The following is an 18457-nucleotide window of genomic DNA, read 5'->3' as shown; positions in this document are numbered from 1 at the left end:
TGTCACTCATAACCCACCACAGGGTCTGAACCTAGCCTGCCTTTTCAGCATCTTTTACCTCCAGTCTCTCAGGAACAAGGCTGCTCGGGCCACTGTATGACCTCCGGCTCCCCAAACCCTCCGTGCTCAGGGTGGTCTTGCCTGTGCATCCAGCACCCTGCTCAGAGGCTCTTCCTCCTCTGCAGGAGGACGTTTCCACTCTCCGCAGGGACACCCCCTCAGGGAAGCCCTCTTTTCGCCCTCAGCATGGCAGGTGTCCCAGGCCACATCCCGAGCTGCCCCATTAGGACTGCGGGTGCCCAGGGGACTAATCAGACTAGCAGCCTCAGAGCCAGGGATTATGCCCGGGTCTCATTGCAAACCTGCTGCCCGCCTCACAGTCCCCAGCCAGCAGGTCACCTGGAAGTCACAGCAAGTGCCCCACCCAAACCAGAAGTCTCTTCATTTGCCAGCACCACTGAAGACTGGTTTCCAAACTTTGGTCAGTTTTGCACAAAAAGGCACCTTCCACTGTGAACCGGGGGGGTTTTGCTTATGCTACCCACCCTTACTGGAAACGTCAAGGGAAACCAAAAGGCCTTTTCTCAACACTTTTTTGATGACACCCTCCCACCCACAATACTCAAATGTTCAAGAGAATTGGGCCCACGTGATTTTCTTTTCCTTACACTAAGTGGCTCAAAACACTGCGGGATTCTTTCTCTTTTGAGGGTATTTGTACTAAGTTTATAGGCTTTAATCTGCTTTTGTCTCTCTCTTCAGTATCCCTAGCAGTTGCCACTTCTTACTCCCTTCAGCAGCCTCCCTCCCAACATCAAGTCTAGGAAATCAGCTGTGATGAGGGGCCCAGGGGCAGTCACAGAAGATGCAACTAAGGCACAGAGAGGCGACATAATTTGCCCAAGGTAATCAGCTGCAACCCCTAACAGTGTGTGTCACGTCCCTCTGTTTAACTCTTATGCTAAGCAAGTTAACTTTTTGTAGATTATAGTTATAAACAGATGAGGTATCAAAATATATACAAGGACACACATCAACTCTAAGATGTTGATTAACTCCACTATTTTGTTTCTATTTATTTTATTTCTGTTAAAAAAATTAAGAACCTCTGCAGTCAATAAAGCAAAATGTTACTGGGTTTTAAATCCAGAATATAGAGGTGTTAAGTGTGTCATTGCTCATACTTATTTGTATGTTCACAAGACAAAATGATTTGAAAGTCTCTCTACCCTCACCCTACTCACTACTGGCTCTCACCAGAGCTCCCAGTCCACACATCAAGCAGCCTTTCACTTTACCCACAACTGAACTCATCAGATTTTCCCCAGAACTCCCTCTGCAGGTTTCCCTCATCACAGCACAGCAGGACTATCATTTACCTCATTAATCCACCCAGAAACCTGGGCCTTACTCCATTCTAACTTCACAGACAACATTCATCCTTTCCTTTTTACCATCGAAACATGTCTTCAATCTGTTCGCTGTTACCCACTGACCGTCCCACCGCTCAAGTGGAAGCCACCAACACTGCACACCTGGTCCCACGAGTCTCCCAAGTGGCCCTACAACCGCTCTCCCCTACTTGAGACAAATGGGATTGTGTCACTCCCGCGCTTTTAGGACTCTTTTCAAACCCACTTTTCTTAGAAGAAACTCCAAGTTCTTCACCTGATGAAGGTCTTTGCCATCAAACTGTCAGCTAAGGGAAGGCAGGACACGCCCTCTCCCCTTGGCCCCACCCTCTGGCAGAGCATCAGCATGGGAGGACCTGCTGAGCTACACCAGCCTGTATTCTAAACCTGGTCTTGATTTCTTAGCAAACTGCTTCACTTATCCATACATATCCAAGGTAGATTAGAAAGATTTTAGATGTTGAGCTAGACTATTGATTTGGGGATTTTGCACTAGCAACCTGCAAGTACATGTTCTAATGATTCTGTCTTCTAAAAACCACACCCAGATTTAAGTAGTACTTGTGGAATGTCTTCAGAGTAAAAGGGACTGTACTTTTAAAGACTTTATGTTTTATACCATGAACAACCCGGACAGGGTCACAAGTGGAACCGCCTCACAAGTGACAGAAGACAGGTGACAGGCATATAGCAACAGGTCACAAAGATGGTAAGAGCAAAGTTGTTTCTCCAACCCCCTAAAAAAATTTTTGAAAGAACCGAAAACTCTGAATTTTGAAAGTAAAATACTATCATATAAAGAAATAAAATAATCCTCTTCATCAGTGTTTCAAGATCTGACTCCAGAATTTTTAGCATGCAATATTGAATCCTAGCACAGAAAAATCAGATGGACTAGTGGCGAGTAAGTTCCAGGAAAACTGCAGTAATTCCTCCACTTGTAAAAGGACATAAACTCACCTGTCGAAGATGAATGTAAACCACATTCTGGAGAAATTCGTAAGTTCCCAGGCTCTGCTTCTGGATGGCAAGGACACGGACAGCTTTGAAGCATGCTTCTAACTCAGTCACCAGCATTCTTACACTGCAGAGGGAAACGGAGGCCCTCAGTCAAGAGCAGAGGTGTTCCTGTCGTGTCTCGCAGGCCTTGCCTCGGGGACTCAGTGCCCTGCAGTAGCCTGGCCCCAGGATAGGACCCGCAGCATGACCCACCCAAGCAGGAGGTGCACAGTGCTTGAGAAAGCCCATTCCCAATGGGGGCAAGAGTGGCTGGTGGGTTTGAGTGAACATATAAATGCCCATAGAAATATGCCTGCATTCATTCAAGTGATACAAGTAACAGTAGCAGGCTATTTAACAAAATTTCAACTGTCAGTGGAAATTTACCATTCCTTTCTGCTTGTCCCCTGCACTCTGAGACAGGCTTAGGCTCTCTCACACTGGCAGCTCTGATGCAATAGTTGTGAAGTCATTTTACTTTGCTGCAAGTGTCCTCGCTCCCCGTGTGGCTGTGACTGTCGTCTCTTAACACAGTCAGATGTCTTCCTGGATCTCTCCCTGCGTTCCTTGCTCCTGCTCCTCAGATCCTAAGATAAAGGGCAAGTGAAGACACATGACCAGAAAAGGCACCGTGGACTTGAAAGAAGTCCTCAGTGATCCCCTAGTTGAGTGCTGCCCACCCCTTACCTTCGATTCTCAAGGTTCTGCCCAGGGTGACATCCAGACAGGAGAGCGTCCTGGGCCAATTAAAAGCTGTGTGACTTGGGCCCTGGGACAGGGCCAGGAGCTGGTTCCAGAGCCGTGCCCCTCCCCACGTCTGCTCCCCTCTCTCCCAAGGACCCACTGCCAAGCCCCCAGGTTCCCTGATATTCTGTCCTTCTCTTCTAATCTAATCCAAGCCCTTTTCCTCTTCCTTTATTCCCTAATTATCACCAGCTGAAGTGGTTTTTCAGTCACAGTATCTGAAAAAATTTCCGGCAGCTGAAAAAGAGCTCTCCAGAGGTCAATGCCCATATGCTGGTTCCTGAAGATAGCCCCTGGTTAGGAGGACTCTCACCAACACTCACGGGGCATCAGACATGTTGCAGAGTCGACCACCCCCAACAAGAGTTTGCTGTGACCCCAATGCCCACACAGCATCCCTGCTCTCATAAATGTATTTGGCCCACTTATCCGTTACTAAGAAGCAAAAGTAAAAAAATTGCTCATGTTTCTTACTAAAATTATTTATGAGGTGAAAAAAGAAATTGTAATAGAAAAGAATAAATTTGACTGCATGTTAGATCTGTTCCTTTGGCTTTAAACCTTTGCTATTTTCTAGGCTCAGACTTGTTAGCTCTGTACCTTTTGTAAAAGAAAGTTGCCTTTAGCCTGAAATATCCAGGAGAGCCTATTCTCCGGGCTCTGATCTTTCACGATGTTAACTCTTCTGCACTTATGTAGAGATGGCATGTTGCAAAATACAGAATCAACTTTGTTTTTTTTTTTGGAGGTTTTAGAGGGGCACCATGATTTGACCCACGTGGACAGCTGCAAGAACAAAGAATTCCAAGGAGAAACAATTCGTACCGCAAGAAGTTTGCAACAACCAACCAGACCCCTGCCCCTTTTTAGTATAAAAGTGGACTGATTTCTGACTTGGTGGAGACGGTTCTCCAGCATGTCATTCTGCCATCTTCTGGGTCTGCCAGCTTTTCAAATAAAGTCACTATTCCTTGCTCCAACACCTCAATCTCCTGATTTATTGGTCTGTCATGCAGCAAGCAGTACGAGTTTCAACTTGGTATCAAGATGACTGCATTGGAGGTAGTATGTCTCCACTCTTTCCTCGTTTCCAATATGTAACATGCACATCATTTATGATCTAGTGCAAATAATTCATCAAAGACAACCACAAAAAGAAACTACACTCACCTAGCTATCAACACTGAAGTCACAACCTATCAATTTTATATGCTGTTTAACAACACAACTAAAAAACCTAACATAGGGAATTGATTCCACAAAAAGAAAATTATTTCTACTCCTTCAAAACCTTTTTTTCTTTTCTATTTTATTTTGTTTTGCATATTGAAAAGAAAATAAAAGACAAATCATTTTATTTCACATATTTTGTTATAGCTACGTAATTTAAATTCTACAAAGAGATTTAAATTGCAATAAAAAAATGTTCATATATTGTACAAAGATATATACACAATCAATGTGGATAAGGAAAGGAATGGACATTTACTAAAAATCCACTGCACATCCAGTCTTTTACAAGCATATCCTGGAATATAAGCTCTATGATCCAGGGGTCCCCCACCTGCATTCTCACTGCTGAGTCTCTTAGTAATCTTCTAGCAAGGCACCAGCATAGAACCACGTGATCAGTATTTTAGGTATAAATGAGGGAATTAGCTCATTCAATTCTAAAACAAAAACCCTAAAGTAAATACTGAACTTATTTACAGATAAAGAAAATTGGACACAAACAAGTACAGTTTCTTCCCCAAGTTCACAAAGCTAATAACTGGTAAAGGCAAGATTTGAACTCATCTGTCTGATTCTAAAAACTAAGGTGGAAATCCCTTATGACTGTGGAGGGTCCAGCAGCACAGCCTATCACCCTATCTTTGTTCAGATCTAGCCTTAGACAGCCTGAGACAGCACCCCATTCCTATGGAACTTGAGGGCAAATGATAACAATAAGGATTTTATATCCAGTAGTTTCTTAGGTATCATTTATATAAACTGTCAGCAGGACAGCAGAAAAACTCTGGGAAATATGAGTGGGTCCAGGGCTTTTTGCTGATTAGAAACTCAGTCTATCAGGACAGAGTGACCTTCCCATGAGAGGCCACACAGGCCTAAACTAAAGGCAGCTGAGCAATGAAAACTAGCAAGACCCTGGAACTCAAGCAAGAAGGATCCCTGCCATCTCCCGCCCAGTTGCCTCTTCATCCATGTGGACACAAAGACAGAAGACCTAGGTTCTTGTCCAAGTTACACTATCATGAATTCTCACCCATAAAAAGTTACGACTCTATGCTGTCCTAAGTCCTTTCCAACTCAAATATGTTGACACCAATATCTCAGCAGAATGTCTATGTCTCCACATCCTCTCTTCTATAAGGAGAATAGTTCTATGTCCACAAAGCAGAAATCCAATTAAAAACACCATGCACTAAGCAAGGTGAAAATCTGCGTAAGAGACTTTGCTCTCACGCTCAGTGAATGAAAACTCAGAAAAATTGGTCCTTCTCCCTCAGCAAGTGGGAGGTAGGCTGATTGTGTGTGTGGGTAGGTGTGCGTGTGTGTGTGTAAATCAAATACAATGACGTCTGGGATCTGTACAGATTTTTTTTAAGTTACTGTCATTTCATGAGGATGAGACACCCTTTAAATTAATTTGAATCTAGTGTTCTGAGAGAGTCTCAGGATCTTTTGGTGGAGGAGGGGAAAGGAAAGGAGGAAAGAAGTAAATGAAGCAAAGGAGTAAGAATACTGCAAGGGAAAGGCAAGACATTAATTTTGTTCCTACTTGCATCACAAACAAATTACGGACTGGCTTTGCCCCGATGTCCTGTTGAGCACTGAGTTGCAGATGAAGAGGTGACAGCCCATTTCTCACTGAGCTTGTGACTGTACGTGGCATCTTATAGAAACAAATCATTTATCCTGATCAAACACTCTAGCAGCAGGCCGTAATTCTCCTATTTTGAGAGACAATAGGAGTTCAAAGAGGGTAGATAAATTGACAAAAGTCAGAGAACCAGTAAACAAGAGAGGATGAATTCAAACTCAGATCTGAATGCAGAGTCTCATCTTCCCACTCCCAGGACTGGAAAATCCTTAACACACAGACTACCCAGCTCCCCTTCAGTGTTCCTGGCACCAAGCATTTCCCATGGCGATGGACTCCAGTTCTCACAGACACAGCGCTCTGTGCAGCCAATGACCTTGATCAGACCTTGATCATCTACCTGCCACGCCCACCAGGCTTCACCATAAAGGTAGGAAAGCTGGCTTTCAAGTGCATACAAAGCCACCCCTTGTCTAACCTGGGCTCTTCTGGGGCTTCTCCAGCCTAAATGCAGCCATGAAAGTGCTCACAATTTGTACATGAGCCACACTACCTCTCTCCATCTGTCTCCCCAAATATATTACTTAGCTATGACCATTTTGATAATCTTGGAAACAAATTTTTAAAAACACAAAAGAAAGGATCCTGGAACAATTACTTAATACTTACAATTTTAAATGATTTGTTACAAAGTGAGTATTTACAAACCGAATCTGCCTTCCTAGGTGTCAGTTTAAACAGTTAAAAAATATAATAGCAAAAAATTCTCACTTACAAAATTAACAAAAACATCAACAATAATCTGGAATAAACTCACAATTAATGCTCATGTTGTACATGGAGAAAACTACAGGACTGTACTGAGGGGTAAATAAGAGGTGTGAATGTAGAGACATCAACATATTGCATGGAGAAAAACAGTTTTGTAAATATGGAAGTTCTCCTAAAAATAATTCAAATCTTAATAAAAATCCCATGAATACTCTTATCTGATTTTTTTTAACTTGAAAAATATATTTTAGAATTCTTCAGGAATAATAAAGTCATAATAATAGCCAAGAAAGTTTGGGATGGAAGAAAAGAACAAAAAAAAATCGCACTGTCAGATAATAATTAATTTTTACAATATGTAAGATATAGCGCTCCGAGTAAGGAAGTAAGATTGACAGAAATAAAGCATGAGCTCAAAAAGAGACTCTAGTGTACATAAGTATTTTGTACATGTGGGATTTCAAATCAAAGAGCAAAGTATGAATTCAATAATTGTCCTGGGACAATCAGAGAATCACCTGGAAAGAACAAACGCTATTCCTGTCATAATGACCACAAAAAAAATTACAGATAGTGATGTAAATATTAAAATACTAATAACAGCAAATACAACTCTTTGCTCACATTAATTCAACTTCTCCTCACTATAACAAGTACTATTATCATCTCCATCTTAGACATTAAATAAACCTACATAAGAGATTTATACCATTATAAGAAAGTATTTCTAAGGATAATACCAAAGATAAAACCCAAAAAGAAGACATTTACTATCTTAAGAATATTTTGAGCCACAACAAAAATAAACCTACAGAACAAAATGAAACGAAAGAAATGACAAGGAAAAACTCTGTGATAGATGTTGATGAAGACAAGGGATTAATGTTCATAACATACAAAGAGCTGTCACAAAGCAAAAAGAAGCTTCCTCACTTAAATTTGTGCAAAGGACAAAATGGATCATTCACTTTTCAAAAGTCAGATGGCTAATCAGTGAAAAATGCTCAATACTTCACTGGTCATCAAATGCAAACTAAAACAATGAAAAAGCACTTTTGCTCATCTTATTGGTAAATATTTTTAAAAGATATTGTAGCTAGTGTCCATCTGTGGGAGAAAAAACTGTGAGCGACCTTTTTGGAGGATGACATGTCAATGGATATGTAAACTCTGAAAAACGTGTGTACACACTGATTCAACCCCACTTCTAGGAATCGTTTCATTTAGAAAAAAAATCAGTTCAAATAGATGTACTGTTTACACTGGTGGGAAGAAAAGCTGAAGTGAAATCATATCCAGCGATAGAGAATTGGTTACTTAAGTAATTCTACATTTTTCATTCCACACTGGTGAAGGAATTTCTAGTCACTTGAAAGTAGCCTGCGATGAACGTAAATGTCACATCCAGGGACTAAATTTCCAGAAGACTTAACTAAAGGCATGCTCATACAAGATCACAGGAATGTCTGTTAAAGAAAGATGCCAGTCAAACATCCTTTCTGACAGTGGAAAATGGAGAAAACTTGTGTCCACCATCAAGACAATGATGCGGTAAATCACGGTGAGCTGTGGGCACTGAGGGGGCCGGCGTTTCCCCGTGGCCCAGGGCCTTGTCCACAGCACTCTCCCACCAAATGTGTCCTTGCACAAGAGACCACACCTGCACATCAGGAGACCCCTCCACTCTATCTGAAAGGACCGGCTGAGTCTGGAGTGGGAGGACGTCTATGATATACCCCTGAGTGAATAAAGCGAGCTGCAGAAAACATATAGTATGGCCTTATTTTTCAAAAAAGCATATATACACACATATACATAGATTTCACATATGTATGTATGTATGTATGTATGGGTATATATATATGTCATAGGCATAAAGGTCATGAAATATATACACCACATTGGCAACAGCTTTTACACTCAGGAAATAAGGGGAAGGGAGGTAAGGCTCTTTCGGTACCACCACAGTTCTCTTTTCAGTATTTCAGTTAATTACACTTGGAATTTAAAAGTTTATTTAAGCCCGAAGTAAAATGGACGATGCCTCCACAAGACATAATGCTATACTGGTCATTAAAAATCATGCCAGGGGAGATAGAATATTGTAGAAAAACATGTAATAAGCCGAATGGAAAATGGAGGTCTCCACACAGTAAACAGGCACAGAGTGCTCACTGGTTTTTATGACAGAGCTGATACACACTGATGAAAAGAACAGAAAGTAGATGTTAAAGTGTTAATTATTATTTCTGAGTAGTGGGACCTGGATAGCCTTTTTTGTCCCTTTTTTCAGACTTATTATATTAAATATACATTATTTTTCATCTGAAAAAAGCATTTTTAGATGTGTAGTACCACACATTGGAGAATAATACACGAGTACTTACAGAAACAAATAACTAGGAGACACGGCAGCAGCGCCACACAATGTAGAACGGGCGATCCTGATTAACACCGCGCAGTTACATAAGGACCCACAAAGTGAGAGCACCTGCTGGCACAGGGCGTGGCCCCCTTCTATTTGTCACTTGTGTCTTCAGGGCTGAGGCAGTTCTGAGCATGGCCAGTGTCAGTGTTGGTGTCTAGATGGATGCCACTGGATGTGAGGGCACCTGCAAGCCGAGAGGAATAACAGAAATCATCCTCTGCCTTTTCTGCCTTGTTTCTTTGTTACTTTAAAAGAGAGGCATAAATAAGATAAACTGTGTATCTTCCCTACTGAAATTTCAGTAATGAAACCGTTTTCAAAGTGTTCATAAATTATATTCTGCCTATAACCGTCTTTTCATCAAAGCTTCATATTTATTAAATGTTAATTAACTCAGTTAATTAACTCCCTGTTGAAACCTTCTACTATAGAACATGAAATGCACTATGTGAAAGGACCACTCCTGCAGTGATTAGCTTGGCTGTCTTGACGGCAGTGCAGTCAGCCCCCAACATCCCGTGGCTCTGAGCTCCTGATGCTGCTAAGAGAGCACGCTGCTGCCTCAGATGGAGAGAAAGTGTGAAAGCATTTCCTGAAATCTACAGCACTGACAAAACATAACTGACAAATCCCAGGCTCCTTTGAAGCTGTCATTTTCGGTTTCTGGCCAACCCCCGTCAATGAGCAGAACCACCCCATTCCCGAGCAATGGCACTCACTTGGTAAGGAGTTCTGGAGAAATTTCCAGGTATAGAATGTAACCAACTATATGTAGAACTCTGACAAAAGAAACAATGCAATACCCTGATTTTGGAAGACACTCAAAGTATTCTCCTAAGCCTTTGTAGCTGGGAAAGTTGGGCTTCTCCTGAGCCACTTATTTATTTCACAGCCAGTGAGCATCTCCCACAAACCCTGTTACCCTGTGTCTGCTGGGAGCATCAGGTACACTCTTGCTGTCGATCTTATAAGTCACAGGGCAGAGGCGTGTGTCTCACGGCTGCAACCCTCACACAGGCTCGCCTCCTAGCCTCACAGTTTGAACTTGGCCCCATTTTCTAACCTGTTTATTTGGTATCTGTTCTTCTGTAAGCTGCCTGAAATGCTTTTTGGAACAAGTCAGAAGAATGAGTGGGTAGATAAATGGACAGATGGACAGATGAAAGATGGGCAGACCGAAAGAGAGACTCCAAGAAAAGGGGAACAATTAAAATTTCCTGTGCAAAACCCTCTTCTAGTCAGGGAAGAAAACCACCACGGAGAAGAGTGAAGAGGCAGGTAGCTTAGGACTGTTTCCTGGATTCCATGAAAAGTCACACCAAGAGATGAGAGGGAAGAACTATAAATAATAAAAGAAAAAAAGCACACATGCTTGAAAAATATATCTACAATATGTACTTTCTAAAGAATAGATTCAAATCAGCAGGGCCCAATACCACAATCCTTGGGTATTTACAGAAATGAGAATCCCATCTCCAAACCACAAGGCATCCCTTTGGAGCACTGAGAGTCTATACGGGGCGGTCATAAAGCCATCATCGCAAAATCTATGCTATCCTGCACTTACAAGGAACGATCAGTTGTGCATGCGTGACAGTTACACCCCACAGCACCTCTACGGGGGAGGGAAGCCTAGCGAGCCCCATCTCTGCAGGACAGAAAACCAGTCCTGGAGAGACTAAGCCAACCTACCAGTTCTCCATCTCACAGGACTGGTCACTCCAGAGCAGGACTCGAACTCGGACACACGTCTGTATGCACGATATTATCATACTTTGTGTGATTTTTGTGTGTATAATACATTTGTTTCTGGCATGAAAAGGTATTTAATAAATGATTGATTGTCTTGTCTATCTCATTAGCTCACAATCAATCTTTATACTGTTGAATTGTACTCTTTTCCTCTGGAGAACGGAACGGAAAGAGCGGGGGTCAGAATGAGGTGGAGCTCCATTCTTTATCTGGTATCTCATCTCATCCAAGTCCCCAACCAGGGAGAAGGAGCCAATGTTCTCTTCATCTTTTAAAGAGAGGGCTCCACTGATGATGACTTACTCAACCCAAAAACCAAGGTTGGGGGAAGGGCACATGTAGCAACCAGAGCAGTATCAGATGTAGGAAAGTGAAAAGAGCTCACGGGAGGGCTCAGGGGGTCAGCCTGATTTAATTTCAATCGATAAAAAATACCACACTTTAAAAATACTAGCATGCAATGGATTTGCTCTTTCTTGATTATCTAGCAAGTTTCCACAGCCCACATGTAACATTATAGTGAATCAGTGAAAGGAAGAGTCTACAGACAGGGAAAATCAATGCCACAGGCAGGCTGAAACCCAAGCTGGAGTTTAGGAAGAGAAAGGGCATAGTTAAGAATTGGGGAAAGGCTGGAGGAAAAAATCATCACAAGGACTCTCAAGCATCATCCTTCAATCATATAATCATTCATTCAAGAGAGAGTTACTGAGGTCCTATTTTGTGCAAGATTGTACACAAGGCAAAGCAAGAGTGCAGCGACCATGTTGGCAGCAAGGGGCGGGGCTAAAATACACTTCTGATCCCGGTACCTTGCACACTTGTCCTCAGTAAAAAGGCAAAGAAAAAAAGTAAAATAATATTCTGTAATCTCAAAGCATTGCTGAAAAAAAAATTAAAGAAGACCTAAATACCTGGACAGACACGCCACGTACATTGCTGGATCAGAAGACAGTGCTCTTGGAATGGCAGTGCTCCCCAGAGTGATCCGTATATTCTACGTGGTCTCGATCACAATCCCAGCGGGCTCCTCTGCAAAAACTGATTAGCTGCTGTTATAATTCATATGGGAATTCGAGGGTCTCAGTAACCAAAACGATCTTGAAAAAGAAGAACAACATGAAACGACTTGTAATTCTCAATTTGAAACTTTACAACTGTATCTCTAGGTGAGATTAGAGGCCATTTTTAAGTTATTACTGTGTTTATCATTATTTTCTAAATTCTCTAGGATGAATATAATTGTTATAATAAGGAAAATAAAAAGTAAGATATCTTTTAAAACATGCACACCGATTCATTCATTGGAAAAAAAATATTTTAACTATAAAGAGGTAAACAAATATCTAGTGAAAAAGGACTACTTAAAAACAAGAGTGCATTTACATTTTTAAGAAATTGATAACTGAAAAGCACAAACACATCAAGTTTCTAGGGAGACAAATACAACATATTAACACTTATTTTCAAAAATTCTAATTGAACAATGAAAATTCAAGAAAGGGAAAATCACGATTGACAGCCAAATGCAAACACATGGAGAGCAAAAGCCTAGAAATCACAGTTCCTTTAACTCTGCTACTACCTCAGTAGGGGAGGAAATTCCTCACTGAGGAGACAGTGGAATCCCATGCATAAGACAGGATACACAGTACAAACTGCGCTAGAATCGGGGGTGATTTTCTTAGAAGAATTCTAAAGTTAGAACATTGCTGAAAAACTATAAATACACTGACAGACAGATTAAAACACACAGTCATATATATAATATAGAAACATATGAAGTCTGCTCCCATGTTACATAGAAATACAAACATATTTGTTCATTTATGGGCACTGATAACTTTTTCCCAGGTAGAATATTTCAACTAAAACAAATAATCAATAATATACCCCTCTTGTCAAATCTAGTTAAGTTACTCTGCTATGTAATCATAATGTGTCTAAGATAGATCTAAAATAAGTGAAAAAGATCTTTGTATGGTTTCTTGAACTCTTCTCAACGTTCCAAACTTAATTTTAAAATAGATCTGAGCAGTATTTCTATATTATCTTTTCCCTCGTTAAATGACCAATACAGTCTGTTGTCAAAATTCTGTCCTTACAATGATTCACGAGCACCGTATCCTCACAAAACTGCTGGACAGCAAGTCACTATCCAGACACTGTGACCAAACAAATGAAACACAAGGAAGACAGTGACCCTATTCTGGAGGGCTTACCGTCTGTGTCAACACCGGGGTTTTTATTTGATTGGTTTGATTGGGTAGCAAAATAAAATCAATCAATTATTTTCTTCTCTGAGCATTCTGTAAGTCATGACTCTTTTCAGTGTCATGAGCAGGAAAGACTTAAGAATGACTTGATTAGGTCAAATAGCAACAATCATCACCAGAGAGTGAGTAATAAAGAAGTTAACTGATAGCAATGCTTCTGCCTACATGAGACCTAAAATAAACCTACACTGATATCTGAAAGGAAAATGAGATGAGGTTCCCAATGAGAAAACAAACAAACAAGAAACCAAAAAAGGAAATACGTTTTCATTAACGATTCCAGGCAGTAGTGGAGCATGGTGGTGAGGAGCACAGATGCTTGGGACAATCATGAGGCTCTGAACTCCCACAGCACTGGGTAGCTGTGACACTTATATGTCAGTGAAATTTTCTGCATCTCAGCCTCCTATCCATAGAGTGGGGACAACAACAGCACCCGTCTCCTAGGACGGTCCTAAAAATTAAGATATTTTATATGTAAATTTTAAATAAAATACCTCAGATTTTAAATATTGCCCCAAAAGCACAAGGAAAAAAGAAAACAGAAATAAATTTGAGTTCATCAAATTTAAAACTTTGCTTCAAAGGACACCATCCAGAAAGTGAAAAAACAACACTCAGGAGAAAATATTTTCAAATAATTTATCTGATTAGCAATTTGTATCTCCAAATAAAAAAGAGCTCCTACAATTCAACAAAAAAGACAACTAAATTAAAAAATGAATAAAGGATCCGAAACGGTATTTTTCAAGGAAAATATACAAATGGCCAATAAGCACAATGAAACGATGTTCAAAATCATTAGCTGTAAGGGAAATCAAGTCAAAACCACTAGGAGAAACCGCTTCACACTCACTACATTAGGTTATATTTAAAAAAAGAATAACAAGAACTAATGAGGACACACAGGAATCAGAGATAGCAGCCCTTGCTGGTGAGATGTAACGCTGCGTGGCTACTTTGGAAAACAGCCTGGCAGGACCTCAGAGAGTTAAACAGTTGGTTTCTGAATGACCCAGCAATTCTGCTCTGTGGGCACACACGTAAGAGAACTGAAAACAAATGTCAACATAAAAACTCCTACAGGAATGTTCACGGTGCCATTATTCATCACAGCCAAAAAGCAGAAACAACCAAAATGCCTATCACCTGATGAATGGGTAAACAGAGGGGCCCAGCCATACAGTGGAATATTATTCAGCAATAGCAAAGCATGGAGTACTGACCCAGGCAACAACGTGGACAAACATTGAAAACGTTACTCAGTGTGAAAGAAGTCAGTCACAATAGAAGGTTCCATTTACATGAATTGACTCGATTTACATGAAATGTCCAGCACAGGCAAATCCATAGAGAGAGAAGAGTGGCTCCCTGGGGCTGGGGGAGGATGGGGAAGATGGGAATGAGTGCTTATGCATACAGGGTTTCCTGTTAGGAGGATGAAAATATTCTAAGATTGACTGGGATGCACAATTCTTGGAATAGAGTAAAAACCGGTGTAAATATTAATGGGTGAATTGTATTAAAACTGTTAAGAAAAAAAGCACCTCGGGCCAGTACCTTCCCATAGTAGATGCAAATTGCTAACTTTTATTACAGGAAGAAGAAACTGCCCTCAGCATGAAAGCAGGAGATCAGCAAATGTGAGTTAACCGAAATTGGAAAAGAGCAGTTCACTTGAAACAGTTGCTGAGTGTATACGAAATATTCAGAATGAAGAAAATCAGTTTGACATCAAGATGAAGCATTCTGCTTCAAATGCAGATCAAGGATTCGGCAAGCCCACCTGCTAGAAATAACCAGAGAAGAAACCTGGTTCTTAAAACAAGCACCACATCCAACAAGGAAATAGTGAGGAAAGCAGTCAGCCAAAAAACTGGAAGAGTTTGCTACAAATAATTTCTCCACTGAAATTTCAAAAATAAAATGAAAGTGATGCAATGCTGCGCTGCCCTCACGTGAATGGGCTTCCTCCGGTGCTCGACAGTTCTGTAACCCCGAATGAGAGATTCAGGAGAATCAGCATGGCTCCTGGGAGTCCCCAGGTGACTGCCCACCAGCACGCTGACCACCATCACATCTGCCAGGGTTGAATTGCAGAGAAGAGACCAACTTCTGAAAGGCACAGGAAATGTTGGCAAGGGAAAAAATGGCTTCAGTCAATCCTGGGACAGAGGCCCTGACAGCAGAGTCCAGAAGGCTGCAGGTGAACTGGAGTGGCCCTGGGGAAGGAAGGGACCACAAGGGAGCAGATCTCAATTCTCTTCTCTCTCTCCCTTGTGTAGGAGAGATAAAGCCTGCATCATTCTCACCTGGAACTGTAGGTTATGGCTGGCAGAAGTCTTACAGACACGGAATGATTATTCAAGACTCTGTGGGAAAAGTCCAGAAAAAGAGAAGGAGTAGGGAGCCAACTCCACGAGCCTCTCAAATGCTCCTATATTTACTGTGTATAACGAAAGGAAAAAGTCATTAACAGTTGTGTGATAGTAAGTAGGAACTTGAGGAAAGATGGGAGGAGACAGAGATTGTAGAATCCACAATGAGTACAAAGGCTTAGTGTATCTTTAGGGAAGTCATGGGGTGAGGGGAATAAGATACATTCTTTAGATATGTGAATTACGAAGCAGACCACGAGACCAGCCAGGTCCTTGTTTTGGGGATAATAGACTATCTAAAAGCACACAAGCTCAGCTTTTATAGCTGAGGGCCTGGGTCCTTGCTTTGAAATGAGCAGAGTGCTATCTAAAGCATCAACTATGCAAGCAAAGCATTGTCTCCGCTTTTTAAGGCAAGGAGACAGGAGTGAGGATGCACAGGCTCCTGCTTGCAAAGCAGTTACTAAGCACACATTTTTCTTCTGAACATTGACAGGCGGCTGGGGTCTGTTACAATTTGTTAACCTAATCTTGGGCTCCCACATGTAACCATTATGGAACCATTATGGAGGACACCCTAGGATAACAAATCCTAGCTCTGGGTCTTTTCCTGCCAAAGACCCAGACACTTCAGACACTCTAGCAGGATCTAGACACATCCCTGAATAACGATCCCACAGAACCACCCAGACTCTTAACTCCTGGCGCTTGAAACTTAATTTTAGCTCTACACAACTTAACAAAGAAAAGTTTCAGAAATAGAAGATATTACATTCTTTTATATCTCATCATATGAACTAATTTTTCTGATTGCTCTAAGCTGCTTCTAATTGGCAAACACCTAATTCTGCAGGTGAATTCAGTACTCTCCATTGGGCATAACTTGCCAGTTTGGGCTTGCCGAATTCTATTGGTCAAATACTGATACACTTAATTGATTTCATTGTTCATCAGTTTCAGCCGGGAGGAGAGGGAGTGTCACTCTGTTCCTCAGCCCACCCTCAACTCTTTTCTCATCAGCAACTCAGGCCTCCTGAAAATAAAACAAAGAATTTGTTTCCCTTCTACGCTTTCCACAAACCCAACAGGAAACATCAGCCTGGAGAAAGAATTCAACAAATATGTTCAAACAAAAATCTATAAAACCTGAAGCAACTCCATCTCCGAATCATAATACACAATGACATGAAAGTAAGTGTGTAAAGCACAAAACATGCGTGAGCCTGACCACCTCATTTCTATTCTTCAAAGGAAGGAAGGTTTTCATATTTTTTATTATCACTCTTTCTCATTGCTTCTGATTAAGCCAAAAATTAGTTTATGAAATAATTAAGCACTGCAATAACAGATTTTTGTTGTATCAATTATAGAAGGCATTCAGAGGGGATAGGAAAACCCACGTTTGTAAAAAATGTAAAATTTCTTCCCCTGTTAAGAACACGTATACAAAATGCAACAGAGAATTCAAATTCTTGCGGAGAGGAGCAAAAGCCACAGAATCAAAGCAAAGTCATTACTATGAGTCAATTCAAAATTCACTAGACAAGCATGCTCAAAGCATTCAAAGAATTTTAAAGGCACACTGCAAACCATTCACTTAATGATCTGCAGGCTAGAGGAAGAATTTCCCTCTTTAACAGACAACAGAAATCAAAAGGGTGCCCCTCCAAACAAAGACGAAAGATCAATCAGGTTTTTAACAGTTCTGATAAATCAGCATGTTCTAAAGAACAAAATTCAGAAATTTTAAACATTCATTCAAACCACAATAAAACAAGCACTTAAAAAAAAGAAAAAAAACCCAAAGAAACTAAGCACATTGATCATGCACTTGGATCAATGAGAACGTCATTTACCCTTCGAAGAAAGAACAGGCTATAGCCTTTTACTTGAAAATTAACACTACTTTAAAGATGACTCCTAAAAACTATTTCATCATTCATGTTGCCTTGAAAACTCTGGGGCACTTGTATCTGATCAGAAAAGCAATTCTGTGTCATAGTAGGTTACAATTCAGCGCCAGTTTGCTTTAGAAGAAAAAAGAAAAGCTACTGTTCCTCAAATCCTGCACAGAGTGTGAAGGGCCTCCCTGCCCCTTTCCCCTCCTGTTTTCAAACCTGATGCTCCCCAACCCTTCTGAAACAAGTGTGAGAACCTCGTTTTCCCACCAATATGTCAAATGACTAAAGAATATCAATTTACTTGTGTAAATATATGCCTACATCTTGAACTGGAGGAGGAAGGTATCAGAGGGCTACATGGAATTTATTTCTACCTTCCTGAAATCACACACAAACACGTTCACACAGACACAAACACATACACACTGAAATACTGAGCACTTCACAAGCTTAGGAATTCCAACTTCTAGACAATAACTTTGCAGTTAGTTTAAAATACAAAATTGTCAAGTTTTGAAAGACTTGATCATCTGCTAAATCATCCAAATATCAACGAGACCCAATTTGCCTTCTCTGTAGAATGTAATTTCCCATGATGTCAAAGCAGACCCTAAGAAGTACTGGATCCAAGACTCGTGTTTATCACTAGCTGTGATCGTTTTTAAACACGTAAACAGATTCAGAAAGGTATGTCCCAACATTTACTCTTATTGAAATAGCATATGTATTCAATTGTCTATACAGAAAATAGGTCCCATGATGGTGTTTAAGAGCTATTTTGTGTATTGCAATATTTATTTTTAAGTGCAGACAAGGAGGGTGGGTATTACTCAGTTGTAGAGCACCTGCTTAGCATGCACAATGTGCTGACTTCAATCCCCAGTAATTCCCCCCCCAAAAAAGTGCTTATTTAAAAATAAGAAAAAAGTTATAAAAAAATGCAGGCTAAAAACCACTGCAATGTAGAAGACA

General features: G+C 40.8%; 1 protein-coding gene across 1 annotated transcript in view; it reads right to left on the bottom strand.

The window, feature by feature from the left end:
- Nucleotides 1-2423: 2423 nt before the first annotated feature.
- Nucleotides 2424-18457, bottom strand: part of LOC135318643 (trafficking protein particle complex subunit 9-like) — a 94056-nt gene continuing 78022 nt past the window's right edge. Inside the window, exons 2-7 of the mRNA XM_064476617.1 lie at nucleotides 11845-12030; nucleotides 9138-9362; nucleotides 5938-6109; nucleotides 3756-3941; nucleotides 2799-2998; nucleotides 2424-2496 (exon numbers count right to left, since the gene is read on the bottom strand). Of these exons, the coding sequence (XP_064332687.1) occupies nucleotides 11976-12030 (55 nt within the window). The 3' untranslated portion in view covers nucleotides 2424-2496; nucleotides 2799-2998; nucleotides 3756-3941; ... (1 more) ...; nucleotides 9138-9362; nucleotides 11845-11975. The remainder of the gene's footprint in view (nucleotides 2497-2798; nucleotides 2999-3755; nucleotides 3942-5937; nucleotides 6110-9137; nucleotides 9363-11844; nucleotides 12031-18457) is intronic.

This window comes from Camelus dromedarius, chromosome 19 (assembly GCF_036321535.1).
Source record: "Camelus dromedarius isolate mCamDro1 chromosome 19, mCamDro1.pat, whole genome shotgun sequence".
Classification (NCBI taxonomy): Eukaryota; Metazoa; Chordata; class Mammalia; order Artiodactyla; family Camelidae; genus Camelus; species Camelus dromedarius.
Note: the sequence above shows the minus strand (reverse complement) of the source record. Positions and strands in the feature narration are given on the sequence as shown.